This window comes from Trypanosoma conorhini, assembly GCF_003719485.1.
Source record: "Trypanosoma conorhini strain 025E chromosome Unknown Tco_14.4_contig_00526, whole genome shotgun sequence".
Classification (NCBI taxonomy): domain Eukaryota; phylum Euglenozoa; class Kinetoplastea; order Trypanosomatida; family Trypanosomatidae; genus Trypanosoma; species Trypanosoma conorhini.
Genome location: NW_021704617.1, coordinates 1 through 12,265, shown reverse-complemented (window position 1 = coordinate 12,265; position 12,265 = coordinate 1). Strand labels below are relative to the sequence as shown.

Here is a 12,265-nt window from a genome sequence, read left to right as displayed (position 1 = left end):
GCAGCCCTCACGCACTTTCAAGGTAGTGCCGCTGCCGTCTGGGCACTGAAAGTGCAGCACATCTGGCAGTTTAAGCGGGCCCACCACATCAGCAGCCGTAGTGTTCCCGATTCCCTTAAATACGGCACCTTCTGGCGAACCCTCCCCGCGCACGCCCTCACTGAGGCACAGCGAGAGGGCCACCAAGCCCAGTAGCACACGGCGCAGCGCCGTCCTCGTGCCCGCCATCCGTCGAAGGTCCTGATTTCGCTTGCTGTGCGGCTGTGTTGCCAAGCGGAAGCAGATGTGGCTAAGCGGAAGCAGAAGATAGCAACAAAAAGAAAAAGCAGAGGCAGAAGCGTGCGCCACGGCAAAGAGGCGGCATTTATTTCCATCGTTTTGAACGAGAAACGGAACAAGGAATGAATAGTGTCAGGTGCCGAAAACAGTGTGAAAGTTCATGGAGGGTGGAAATGGTGGTTTCGCCTTGCACTGCGTCCTTGTGAGCTCCTTTGGAGTTGTGGTGACGCGGAATGTACTGCGGGAGGCTCATGCGGGAAGTGGTCTGTGTGCTTCATACATTCTCGTTACTCTTTCTTCCAACGGCAAGAGGAATAATAAGAAGAAAAAAGGTGCACGCTACAGGTGAGGGCCTATAACGCAACCAGCGGACAACACCAGTGAGCCTGCAGACCCCGAGCGAGCGTAATCACAGACGCCAGAAGAAAACAGTAGTCGAATGGTATCACACGTTGGTCCAGCATTACGAGCCTTACACGAAGAGAAAAGCGCCACGTATTTAAGGTCTCAGCGGGCCCCAATGTGCGAGGCACTCAAGACACGGTTCATCCAAAGGCCGTCGCCCAAGTGGTGGATGTTTTCGATGCAGGGGCCGCTATTTACTTTTTCGATCTCCTCCGAGGACATCAGTGTCATCCCTATCGCCACGGCGTGCTCCTTGGACTCAACGTACACCGCCACCACCTGACCGGCAGGGATGTTCGGTGTGATGTAGCCGCCTTTGGAGGTGAGCCCCGGGCACATGATGTTTGCCCCGGAGACGACGTATTTACAGGCCCCAATGTCAACTTGGTGACGCTGAAGCATGAACGGGTACTTGTGAAGAAGTTTAAGGTGTGGGATGTATGGCCCATTGTGGTGGTTAAAGAAGAGGACCTCCGGTTGCGCACTGACAAGCGTGACGCAGTGGACCTGATCATGGCAGCGCACCAGCATGATATCCGTCTTTTTGGGCATGATCTCTTCCCAGAATTCTTCCAGCTGCGGGTACTGCGCGGCCAAATCCTTTCGCACCTGCGACTGCTCCTTGTGGCTGCTGTTCGCAATTTGTGCGACATTCTGCAGCGTAAACTTTTTAAATAAGTCCGCTGACGACATTGCGGGGACCTCGCTCCCTAACTGAAAATATTTTTCGTGTGAACGCAAGCTAAATCAATTGCGGCAGCGCACGAGAAGTGAGAGGAAAGGATAAGCATGAAGGCAAACTGCCACTGTATACAAGAGCAACGCCAAATGCCTACATATCTATGCTGCCGAAACCAGAAGCTGATACTCAACTATGGCTGTGGCGATACACACAGACACACACAAGGCACGCCATCGGCATGACGGGCACGGCATCGCTGCAGCAAAGTCGGGTGCAAAAACAGAACGTATGGAGGCGGATACGGAAGACTCACTGTAAGTGTCAAAACGACTTCAGCGTAAAAAAGTGCTTCATTCTCCCCCCCCCCCCCAAACTCAGGCCTCTCCGGCCAGGCCTCCGCCACTGTTCAGGGCAAAAGTGAATTTGCCTCGGCGGTCCCCACAGCCTTTGTGCCTGACTCCATCAAGAACGAGCTCCGGAATGTGTCCATACACTGCTCGGCTCGCCGGACCATCGCCTCAGTTCGCTGCAAACTACTTTCAACGGCGCTTTCAAGGGAGCGGCACGCTGCTTGACTCGTTGCCGCGATTTGCGTCTGCGCCTCTTTTATTTCCTCGTGGAGGGCATTCAAAATACTGGCAGGAATTTCTGCGCCCCCCACCGTATTAGGGCGCCCGTTGGCCGGGGACAGTGGAGCAGCACGGGTACCCTCTTGCCGCAACTGCAGCAACGTTGCACATTCGTCACAGTGTTCTCGCCTGCCTACACGCATCGGCTCCTTGCCGTTGAAAAACGAATTGTTAAGGGCGCCACCGCCACCAATGGATGGGCAATCGTGCACGTGCCGCTTCTTGTTTGCTTCGTCTTGAGAGCGATGACGCGTGGACACGTCTTCCCAGCTGGCACGCGGAATTTCGTCTGCGCAGCGTTGGGCATAATCGGAATGGCGCGGCAGCGGAACAGTCGGCGGCGATGTTGACACAAAGGGGCCTTGCTGTTGCTGCCGCTGCTGCTGCCGCCGCCGCTCCTTTGCAGCCAGCTGCTGCGGATCTTCATTTGGTCGTGCGGCGAAGAGGGACATCGTCTCCCTCAGCCGCTGACGCTCAAACGCGAGGTCCCTTTCAAGGCATCGTATGGTTGACTCGGCCTGGGTGAGGCGGTGCTCGAGGCTTCGAGAGGCAAGCTGCATGCCGTCACGCTCCTCCCGCAGCGTGATGGCTTCTTGACGGGACGTCTCCAGTTTTTTCTCGAGCCCCTCCACGTACTGCAAGTTGATCTGCCGCACCGCGGCGCCGCTTTGCTTCTCCACTAGCTCCTCCTTGAGCACCGACTGCGACCAAAGGGTGAACTGCAGGGCAAGCTGCAGGACACTGAGGAGCTGATAAACATCCGCCGTGCCCGTGGTGGGCGACGTCGCACTGGCGAGGCTGCAGTCGGAGAGAAGAGAAATTAAGTTCTTCATCAAATGCAGGTCCGGCTCCTGCACGCGGTGCGCCGCCACATCGACGCTGCGCAGGTGCGTCCACGGGATCTCACGGGCACTGGTGGCGTAGCGGAACGCCCGTAGTCGGTCCGCCACGCTCATTCACCCTCCGCTGCCGCCTGCTTCAACGAACGCGTGCTGCGCGGCTCGAAGTATTCCCGCCGCGTGCAATTTGGCCCCGCCCTCGTCGCAAAAGTCGCCGCCACCGACACACGCGTTCCGTTTCTCTTCAACTCACGACTGTTTTTTTTTTTTTGCGTGTGTGTGGTTTCATGGCAGGCGGGGAGAAAGAAAGGGATGCAGGCGAAGAGGTTGGAGCCGCTGCGCGGAGGCGGGAAAAAAGACGGACCGCAGGGACGCCCCGCACCCCAAAACTTGGCAGTCGCGTCGAGCGCCTGACAGCACGCGGTTCAAACGAGTCACACAAACACGGAAGCGAGCACAGGCAACTAAAACTGGGGCAAAAAAAAGGAGGAGGTGTTCTCCCCCGTTTCCTCCACAACGTAGACGAAGCACACGGACAGACAGACCGACAGAAAAGAAGTGGGGTGCGCCAGCGGAGAGCCGACTACGTCTCACGTTTACCTGCAAGGGCGCTCGCAGCTCCTGTAATGGCGCTTGCGCCACCCTTCACGGTTTGGCCAACGGCGTAAATTCCCTTCCCCACTCCCTTCGCCACCAACTTGCCGGCCTCCTCGATGCCTGCGAGGACTTGATTGGTGTTCGCCTGCTCCGCCGCCGCGGCGGCCTCCTTGCGCTCGATCCACAACAAAAGCTCGTCGGCAATCTGCTTCGGCTGCAACGGAAACCGCTGCGCCGCGGAAATGCCGCTAATGGCGGTGTCAATGCGCTTCTGCCAGAGAGGAATTTGTATTGCGCAGAGTAGCTCAAATTCACGCACGCAGTCACGCAGAGCGGCGAAATCGCTGGCGGCGCCGTCACGGCAGCCGCCACGAATTGCGGCCCCCAGATTCGCCTGTGTCGTGATGGCGGCGTGGGCGACGACGGTACCCAACACACTGCGCACCACCGACACCTGCAGAACCGCCGTTAGCTTCGGGATCATGGCAATAACGTACTCCATCGCCTCCGGGAGGCCCTTCTCAGCGTCGTCCTTGCCGCTCGCCCTTGTCGCCGTTGCCGACGCCGTTGTCGACGCCGCGGCACACCGAACCTCTACAAGTCTCTTCCAGTAGTCCAGGTTCGCCACGGGCCGCAGCCGGTCTTCTGTCTCTGCGGTGAACGCGCTGAGGAGTCGTTCAATGCCCTTCTGCACAGCCTTTGCAAAAAGCGTTGCCGAATTGGCTAGCAGCCGTGGCGCGCCGAGTGTCTCCCGTTTGCCCTCGTCATAAGCGACGTGCCACGCAAGTACAAACTGCTGCTCCACGCAGGAGACAATCACGCTCATCGTTGCGCACGAAGTCACGTACACCGCGAGCTGCATCACGGCCCGCTCGGCGACGGTGGCCAAGTGTCCCTGCAGCAGTTCTGCCACGGTTCTAAACAGCACAGAGAGGTACTTGAGAAGCATCTCATCCACATTGTTGAGCTCGGACTGCCGCACCACCGCGCCCTCGTCCACCACCAGGATGGAGTGGCACTGTGAGAGAAACCTTAACGCCACCTCACCAATCACAGGAACCATGAGGGCGTAGGGCAGCGTCACAACTCCTGCAGTAAAGTCAGGTGAGGGCGGCAGCGGAAGCTCAATGGACTTACAACGATCTAAGTAAAACCGTGTCACATACGCGTGATACTCGTCGGGAGTCGTAGCCGTCAACGGCGAAAGCGTGTCGGTGAGGACGCCCTGAGTTGCCTCCACGCAGGCTTCCTGCAACCACGAGCTGATAATGCTGTCACTCATGGACTCCACAACGAGCGACAGTATGAGAGGACTCAGCCGCACACTCTTGACACAGTCCACCACAATACCGAGAGAGCTGCGCAGGAGCCGAAAGACATCCATCATCCGCGCCGTGTAGTTGGGGTCGCTAACAAGTAGCGTGGAGACGTGTCTTGCTCGATCCGCCATGGCCTGCGACAGCTTTTCCCACATGCAGATGATTTCTGTCGTTGACTGTACATGCGGCTCAGTGATGTTGTGCACAATATCCTCGATGAGCACAAAACCCAATGCCGTCGCGCAGTACTTTTCTAATTCCGCCACGAGAAGCTCCCCACTGAGCGCCTCGGAAAACATGGACAGCTCATAAAGGTCCAGCTTCGCCTGCTGCGTACGACTTTCGGCGTAATAATTGCGGTAGTACATCCCATGGCGAAGCTCCTCAAACACCTCTTGTATTGAGGCTCCATACAAAATATTTGAGATACTAGACGACTCTGTGAAGGGGGCGCGCCTAATGCAGGCTCTTACGTAACTCATTTCTACCCACCATTCGCCGTCGTCCGAAACTCGCAACTTCTTCTCTACTGAGCCAGTTTGCACAGCCCCCTCCCACTTTAGAGCGGCAGCGCCAATAGGCAATGAGGAGTCTCGCAACAGCTTCAGCCATGCATTGAAGTCATGCACGGCAGCTGTAAAGATGTCCTGCGATAGCTGTGGCACCCGGTGATGAATCACATACTCGCCGAGCGCGTATTCGGCGAACGGGGCAGCTACCCGCATAAGCTGCTTCAAGGCCACCACGGCCCCCAGCAACTGCTGTTTCTGCACCCGTGTTTCCACCGTCTCCAGAATCTCCGCCAACTCCAGCGTGCTGCGCAGTATGGACCCAACCTGCGCCAAGTTTTGCTTGACACAGCGTGACAAGTTGAGGTCGGCCGCCGACCGCTTCATCTCCAACACGGAGGAACGGGTAAGTGTGGTGGCACCACTTAGCTCCTGGCCCACCAGCTCGGCGTCCTGCTCCGAAATGGAAAAGCACTGCCGTGCCGCATGGAGGAAGGCTGGATAATGACTCTCGCAGAGCTTCTCCACCTGTCCCTCATTTTCCTTTACAAAGGCTGCGAGATCCTCCTGCAGAATGTCCTCCTCGTTGCGAAGATATGCATTCTTTAGTGCGGTGTAATCCGTAAACTCCCCATCCACCAAAGATGCCACAGCAAGGTACCTTGATGGGGCTTTCTGAAACAGGCTGTTTGACTCACCTTCCCGTGGCCGCTGCAGAAGGACTTGCTGTTGCCCCCACATGGGGCCAGCGTCATCCTCGCTAACTTCACTGTCAGCACCACTCCACTCATCCTCCGCTTCCTTCGCTTCCTGCGGCGCATTCGGTGCGGGATGACTTTCGTCGTTTTCCAACTGCTCCGCGCGCAGTCGTGCGCCCGCAGCAAGCTTTTGTAGCCACCGCTCCGTATCCGTCGCCTCCAGCACGGAGGCACACTCAATTTTTGCCGTCGCGAACTCCGGGTCCTCCTCGTCTACTGCGGCGGGCACACCTTGGCCCGAGTTCTGCAGCTGCTGCACCTGCGACAACCCAGCCGCCCCAATGCAAATGGTATTTTGAGTAGAGCTGACTGTCAGCAGCCTATTCTGCCACCTCGCGTAAAACGAGATTCCCTTTGCCTTGATTAGGTACACATGATAGGGTGTTGCGACGAGAAACACCTTCTTCAGTTTGCCGTGGCGATGAAGACGTAGGGGCTCTTTTGTGTGGTAGAGAATATGCGGACTATCGCCCATGTCCCGCAAAATAGTTTGCACCTTCTCATTGTGCTCGGCGTCTGTTCCTACCTCCATGCTACGCTTACTCTTTCTGCAGGGCGGCCGCGCCCTCCCTCCCTCCGCCCCCCCCCACGATGCACCGAGTATCGGCCTCAGCAACGCCAAGGAAACAACGAGGGGGAAAAAAGAAGAAGAAAAAGGGCAACAATGCCTTGAAGTATATTACACCAAGGCAGAAAACGTAAGACGCCCATCACCATCACCACCACCCAAGTTCCACCCCACACCTCAACTTCTCTCTCTCATTCTCTCCCTTGGCTTGTTGTTGTTGCTGTTTCTGCTGCTCGCTTCGGAAGTAATTCGCTGGTTCCCACTCACTGTGGCCGTGCAGCAGGTGCGTATAAGTGCCCATGGTATAAAAGGGGCTATAGGGCTCAGCTGCAGAAACCAATACGGGATTCCACCGAAACGGGGCAACCAAAAACGCTAAAAGGGAAACCCAGCAAACAGAGTAAATACGGCTAATCTTAGACCTTATTCCTTTTCTGCCCTGCTTCTTTAAAGGTGGGAAAACAACGGCAAACGAGGAAGAAAGCTAAGCACGCTTTGTAAAACGTACGTAAGCGCCTCTTCTTCCGTTGCCTCCCAGGCGGCGGCATGTCAGGAACTTGAAGATCCGGTGGCGGGGGGAACTCCACAATGAAGTTCTCAGTGCCCAAACTGGGGTGCCGCACCTCAGCCGGGGAGGATGCCTGCGCAACCGCGACCCTGACTGCGTTTGGCCTAGCCACAGGTGCTGGTTTGTCCTGTACGGATTTCGGCGGCGGCATCCAGTCCCCACAAAGGAGGTTTTTGAACTCGGCATGCTCCAGCACACGGGAGTTGGGCAGGTACCACGCCGTTGTACGACCCACAGGCGGGGCATATTGCAATCCAGGGTCGACGGTCATCCCTCCTCCCTTTGGACCCCCGCCTTCTTCGTTGCTCTCTACTGAGCCTACGGGCGCCGCACGGAGGTCTGGAACTGGTGACAGCGACTTCGCCCGCAGAGCCAGAAGGGTGGGCAAGGCCGCAGTCGCAATCTTCGGGGGAGGGCTGGGCACAGCAGCGGCCGTCACACCCCCCGCATTATGCGTGGGACTACGCGCCTTCTCCTCTTCATCCTGTGAAGACTTATCGCCCCCCGCTTCGCAAGTCAAGTTTTCTGCTTCGGTCTTTATACTGCGAACATCCAACGACTTTTCACTCTTTTCCTTCTTTTTTCCCTCTCTACTGGAGGTGGCCTCCGAGCACGGCTTGTTATGGCTTCCACCGTCGTGAGAGCGGACATCCGCCGATGAAGATGCTCCGCTCGCGCGTGTCAGGCTCAGACTGGAGGTGGACGACGCTGCAGCTACTGACGACGGCACCCGTTTCGTAAACGTCTCGTCACGCTCAATTGTAAGGGGTCTGCCACCGGTGACATCCTCCGTTGCGGTCCCCGTCTGAACCCCCGCGTCCAAGCACTTTTTTGCGGGTATCGTGGGGAATGGTCGAAGTTGCTGCTGCTCCTCTTGCTGCCGTGCAGACAAAAACATCCCGTCAGCGGGCCGCGGCGACTGTAGCGGCGGAGCCCGCTTGACGACAGGCTCGGCGCGCTGCATCCGCGGCCCGCTGGCATGTGGCGCGGTGGTGGTAGCTCCATTCCAAAAGGTTTGCGGCGGCGCCCCGCCAGCAGCACGGCCCCCGACGTACGCACTAATACGGTTCATCCCGTCCACCACGTCAGCGGGTTTGTGGACGACGTACTCGTCTAGGCTGTGAACACCGGCCCGCTGGAAAGCGAGCTCCCGCGACGTGGAAAGGCTCGGGCTCCGCACCTCCTCGGCCTGGTCCGCCACCAGTAGTGAGGGACTCTTCTGCAGCTCCCGCGCCAACTGCGCCTTCTGCAGCGCCAGCGTCTGCTCCCTCTCGTGCAGCTTGCGATCCTCGTTGAAGCCGCGCTGCAACGGCGGCGCAGCCGCGCCGCCGCAGTCGCTCTCCTCGCCCGTCAAGGGCTCGCTTGGCAGAACCGGCAACCGCTCGCCACCCCGCAGGGATCCCGACCACGCCGACCCCTTCGTGCCGTTCAAAGGCTCTGCGGCGTCGCACTGCGGCCCCCCTGCCAGGCTGAAGTGTGCAGGTGACAGCAGCCGCCGCCTGCTCTGCATCTGCAGCAAACGCGCGAACCGCACCACCTGCTTCTCGCCAAGCTCAACAGGCTTCTCCTACCACTCGCACGCAGGCGCTGAGGAAGGGGAAAGAAAGACAGGGAGAGAAAGCGGGCAGGCTCAGCAGCACTGGCGGCAAGCACATACAAAATGAGCTCCGTGCAACAAATCGCCGGCAACGAAAGCCATTGGGACCTACGGCCGAGGAAAACAACAAGAAACCCAAAAAAGCACAAGAGATAAACAACAGCAGCAGCAACAAACAAAGAAACAAAGACAAACGCATACATCCAAAACAGCACACAAACAAATCTGCAAAGCATGCAACTTAGAATTAAACAACACACGCATGTGGAATATGTCTACGGACTAGTCTCTCTCTGTACAGAAAAACACATTAAAAAATGACAACAAATAAATGAAAACAAAAAGAAAAAAGGCGGGTCGGCGCGCCGCTCCATCCGGGGACTCACAAAAGTAGCGTCAGGTGCGTGTTAGAAACTGGGGAACGGCGTGGGCAGCATACCTCCCCCTCCCCCAACATGGGCAGCTTTGTTGTGTGCCATTCCAGTCCAGCTCCAGACAGATATAACCAAGTTGCAGTCTCGTCTTCGGTTCCTCCCCGCCTTTCATTTATCCTGTGTTTTGCTGTTGTCGTTGTTGTTGATCTCTCCAGCCCTTTTCCCATCTCCTCAGCTTCTTCTTTCCTACGAGGGCACATCGGCCTCCATCCAAATGCGGGCACGAAATGTCTTGTACAGGTCGCGTACGAGCGTTCTAAAGTCCAACCGCTGCTGCGACTGGTAGTAGAAGGTAAGCTTCTTCATATCAAACTGGTACTCGGCGTCGACGATGAGCATCGGAAGGCCGTGTTCCTCCACCTTATTCTGCGCCACCTCCACCGCCCGCTCCTCCAACTCCGCCTGCACGTTATTCAGCTGCGACACCTCCAATGCACTGGCCACGCGAAGCACGCTGCTCGCCCCCTCCCCCCACTTCTTGTCCCCATTGTGGTCACACTCGTCAAGCGCCCAGGAGTGCTTCACAAGCCCAATGTCCTCGCCACGATCGCCGCCAACGACAACGTACTCGCCGGGGGCAACGTACGTTTGCGACTCCAGCAAGGCAAAGCGTTTGCGTTTGAACACCACAATCACTTTGCATGGCAGAGAACGATCCTGCGGTGGCGAGAGGCTGCGCCGTTCTTCCGGAATGGAGTCCAGCGTCGGTCGCGCGCGTGCACCGGCCCCCCACTCCCCGCCCGGGCCGCCCTGCCACGCCGCCAGGCTTTCTCCGCCTACTTCAGTGAGGAAGTGGTTATCGTGGAGCGTCGCACGATTCACCGGCGGCGAGGCCATTGACGGCGAGACCATCGTCGTCTCATCTTTGATGCACTTTGGTCGGCTGGGCGTCGTCAGCGCCGCGTCGAGCGTGACGGCGTCAGCCCCCTCCTGGCGGGAACTCGCGCCGGCGTTGAGGAATCGCGCCAGCTGATCGAAGTGCTGCGTAAACGTACTGCGGGCGGCGTGCAGCTGGGTGAGTTGCCTGAAGTAGTACACATCCACCAGCCGCCGTGTCGCCTCTATTTCGTCCAGGATGGCCACACTCATCGCAAGCCCGTCCGCTTTCTCTGAGGTCATCCCTTTCTTAATAATAAGAGTATGTATGCTTCTTGCCGGCTATTCCTCTCGTTCTCTCTATCTCTCTCTCTGTGTGTGTGTGTGTGTGCGTATATGTGTGTGATTCCTTCCACTTGCTGCTGTGGTGTATACGCATGCAGAGGCACTTTCTTCTCCAAAGGCCCTTCTCCCTGAGCTTCAGGGGAAAAGGCAACAATAATCTATCTTATCCACCGTTCCCTTCTCTGCTACGAAACAGCAAAACACGGATGACAAGAAAGAGTAAATAATAATAATAATAATATAGGCACGGCCTGCAAAGGGAAACACCCAGACGCAAGGAGAGGGACTACACGCGGCAACTAACATCAAGCACATGAAGCGACTTCCCTATCGACTATGGTGTCTCCCTTTTTGTTACGTGCAGCACAAGAGCCACCAGCTTGGGTTTCCGGGAGCGAAAAGGCGCAAATGAGTGGGCACGGGGCCAGACCCACACAACGCCTCTCACCACACGACAAGTGGATCCCTGTCCTCCGTGGACACTATGACGCGCACATCCTTCTGCAGCCGCGCTTGCAGCCTTGGGAGCAGCTCCTTCGCCAGGTACCCCCGCTCCGTGTTGGTGTGCTCGCAGAGAATGACCGCCTGCCCTACGGCATTGGCGGCGAGTACTTCATGATGCCCCATCTCTCCGCTCAATAGGACATCCACGTGTTCTTTTAGCCTACGAAACACGCCGGAGCCACTCCCCGCGCAGATAGCAACCGAGCGTACAGGGGTGGCGCTGCACCACCCGTGCGGGAGCGACACACGAGCAGTGGGAATTCCCAAGCCGGCTTTTACGTCCTTCACCAACCCGGCCATTGTCTTTGGCTGATGAAGTGCCACAAGGCGACCGATTCCCACGGGTGCATCGGCATTAACATTTTCGCTGCAGCTAGTGTTATCCTGTTTACTCCCGCCCTCGCAAGGCAGGATGGGGCGAGACACACCGTCGCTGTCAACGATAGACGCAAGCCAGTCGTTGATGCCGCCCGCCGCGGCATCCAGTGCGGTGTGCGGGGAGTAGATGGATGCCCCGCAACGCACCGCCTGCAGAAGAATCTTCTGCTTTGGGTCTGCCAACGTGAGCCGCTTAAGCGGCGCGAAGATGGGCGGGTGGTACGCGACGATCACCTCGGCGTTGTGTCGGCGGCACTCCTCCATCACCTCCGGGGTGAGGTCAACGGTGAGGAGGACGACGCCCGAGTTGTTGCTGGCCGGCGACTCCACGAGGAGCCCGACGTTGTCCCAGGACTGATCGGCGAGGCACAGCGGCGCAATCTCGCCCATTGCCGCCACCACCTGCTTAATCAGGGACGCCATCCCGGCGGGAGCCAACTTCGCCCCGGTCAAACTCGTTTTTTTTTTGACTTTTAATATAAATGCCTCTACGTACGTAGATGCGTAAATCTCTCTGCGCCGTTGCTATTCGCTTCACTTGTGGCGACACACCCAACCAACCACACGCAAAGGGGATAAACACACACACACACAGAGAGAGAGAGAGAAGATGGGCAAGAGTAACCAACGCAGGGGAGGCAGCGACACAACAATCATCAGACGCATCGGCACGCACCCGTGCGGCGCTTGCATGCCTGTCGACGGCGGGAGGGGGAAATTAAAAATTAATGGTTGGCGAAAATAGACGTATATTTCGCAGCGTGACCGCAGAGCAATAATGCATTATCGGAAAAATACATTAGAAAAAAAGAAAAGAAAGGAGAGAAGTTTAAAATACTGAGAAGAATGCATTTTGCTCACTTGTTGCATTCAACAGAGGGCAAAATAGTAAAAAAAAATCAACACAAAGACTGGCCCCACTCACCTGGCGCACATCACATTCCTTGCAGATGAAACTAACAAGGGCCAAGGACACCGGCGAGTGCCCGGAGACACCGCCGCCGCCGTCCGCCCCCGTTGAACGAACCCTTGACGATA

General features: G+C 57.3%; 7 protein-coding genes across 7 annotated transcripts in view, besides 6 other annotated features; all 7 read right to left on the bottom strand.

Moving 5' to 3' along the window:
* The window catches only part of Tco025E_07124 (uncharacterized protein), a gene marked incomplete at both ends in the record, with an annotated part of 1,305 nt that extends 1,077 nt beyond the window's left edge, over nucleotides 1–228 (bottom strand). The window contains one exon of the mRNA XM_029373991.1: nucleotides 1–228. This exon is cut by the window's left edge and continues 1,077 nt beyond it. Coding sequence (XP_029225886.1) covers nucleotides 1–228 — 228 coding nt within the window.
* Nucleotides 229–296: 68 nt separating this feature from the next.
* Nucleotides 297–338: a microsatellite.
* A 448-nt stretch (nucleotides 339–786) lies between these two features.
* Tco025E_07123 (cytoplasmic translation machinery associated protein) lies at nucleotides 787–1,377 on the bottom strand (the record flags this gene model as incomplete). Its single annotated transcript, XM_029373990.1, has 1 exon — nucleotides 787–1,377. The coding sequence occupies one exon, from the start codon at nucleotides 1,375–1,377 to the stop codon at nucleotides 787–789; it is 591 nt and encodes a 196-aa protein (XP_029225885.1).
* Nucleotides 1,378–1,772: 395 nt separating this feature from the next.
* Tco025E_07122 (uncharacterized protein) lies at nucleotides 1,773–2,951 on the bottom strand (the record flags this gene model as incomplete). Its single annotated transcript, XM_029373989.1, has 1 exon — nucleotides 1,773–2,951. The coding sequence occupies one exon, from the start codon at nucleotides 2,949–2,951 to the stop codon at nucleotides 1,773–1,775; it is 1,179 nt and encodes a 392-aa protein (XP_029225884.1).
* Nucleotides 2,952–3,354: 403 nt separating this feature from the next.
* Nucleotides 3,355–3,386: a microsatellite.
* Nucleotides 3,387–3,417: 31 nt separating this feature from the next.
* On the bottom strand, nucleotides 3,418–6,549 carry Tco025E_07121 (exocyst complex component 6; the record flags this gene model as incomplete). The annotated part of the gene is made up of 1 exon (XM_029373988.1): nucleotides 3,418–6,549. The coding sequence occupies one exon, from the start codon at nucleotides 6,547–6,549 to the stop codon at nucleotides 3,418–3,420; it is 3,132 nt and encodes a 1,043-aa protein (XP_029225883.1).
* Nucleotides 6,550–7,001: 452 nt separating this feature from the next.
* On the bottom strand, nucleotides 7,002–8,663 carry Tco025E_07120 (uncharacterized protein; the record flags this gene model as incomplete). Its single annotated transcript, XM_029373987.1, has 1 exon — nucleotides 7,002–8,663. The coding sequence occupies one exon, from the start codon at nucleotides 8,661–8,663 to the stop codon at nucleotides 7,002–7,004; it is 1,662 nt and encodes a 553-aa protein (XP_029225882.1).
* A 641-nt stretch (nucleotides 8,664–9,304) lies between these two features.
* Nucleotides 9,305–9,329: a microsatellite.
* A 41-nt stretch (nucleotides 9,330–9,370) lies between these two features.
* Nucleotides 9,371–10,303, bottom strand: Tco025E_07119 (putative cell cycle sequence binding phosphoprotein (RBP45); the record flags this gene model as incomplete). The annotated part of the gene is made up of 1 exon (XM_029373986.1): nucleotides 9,371–10,303. The coding sequence occupies one exon, from the start codon at nucleotides 10,301–10,303 to the stop codon at nucleotides 9,371–9,373; it is 933 nt and encodes a 310-aa protein (XP_029225881.1).
* Nucleotides 10,304–10,348: 45 nt separating this feature from the next.
* Nucleotides 10,349–10,374: a microsatellite.
* Nucleotides 10,374–10,405: a microsatellite.
* A 162-nt stretch (nucleotides 10,406–10,567) lies between these two features.
* Nucleotides 10,568–10,586: a microsatellite.
* Nucleotides 10,587–10,789: 203 nt separating this feature from the next.
* Nucleotides 10,790–11,650, bottom strand: Tco025E_07118 (NGG1 interacting factor 3; the record flags this gene model as incomplete). Its single annotated transcript, XM_029373985.1, has 1 exon — nucleotides 10,790–11,650. The coding sequence occupies one exon, from the start codon at nucleotides 11,648–11,650 to the stop codon at nucleotides 10,790–10,792; it is 861 nt and encodes a 286-aa protein (XP_029225880.1).
* Nucleotides 11,651–12,265: the final 615 nt, after the last annotated feature.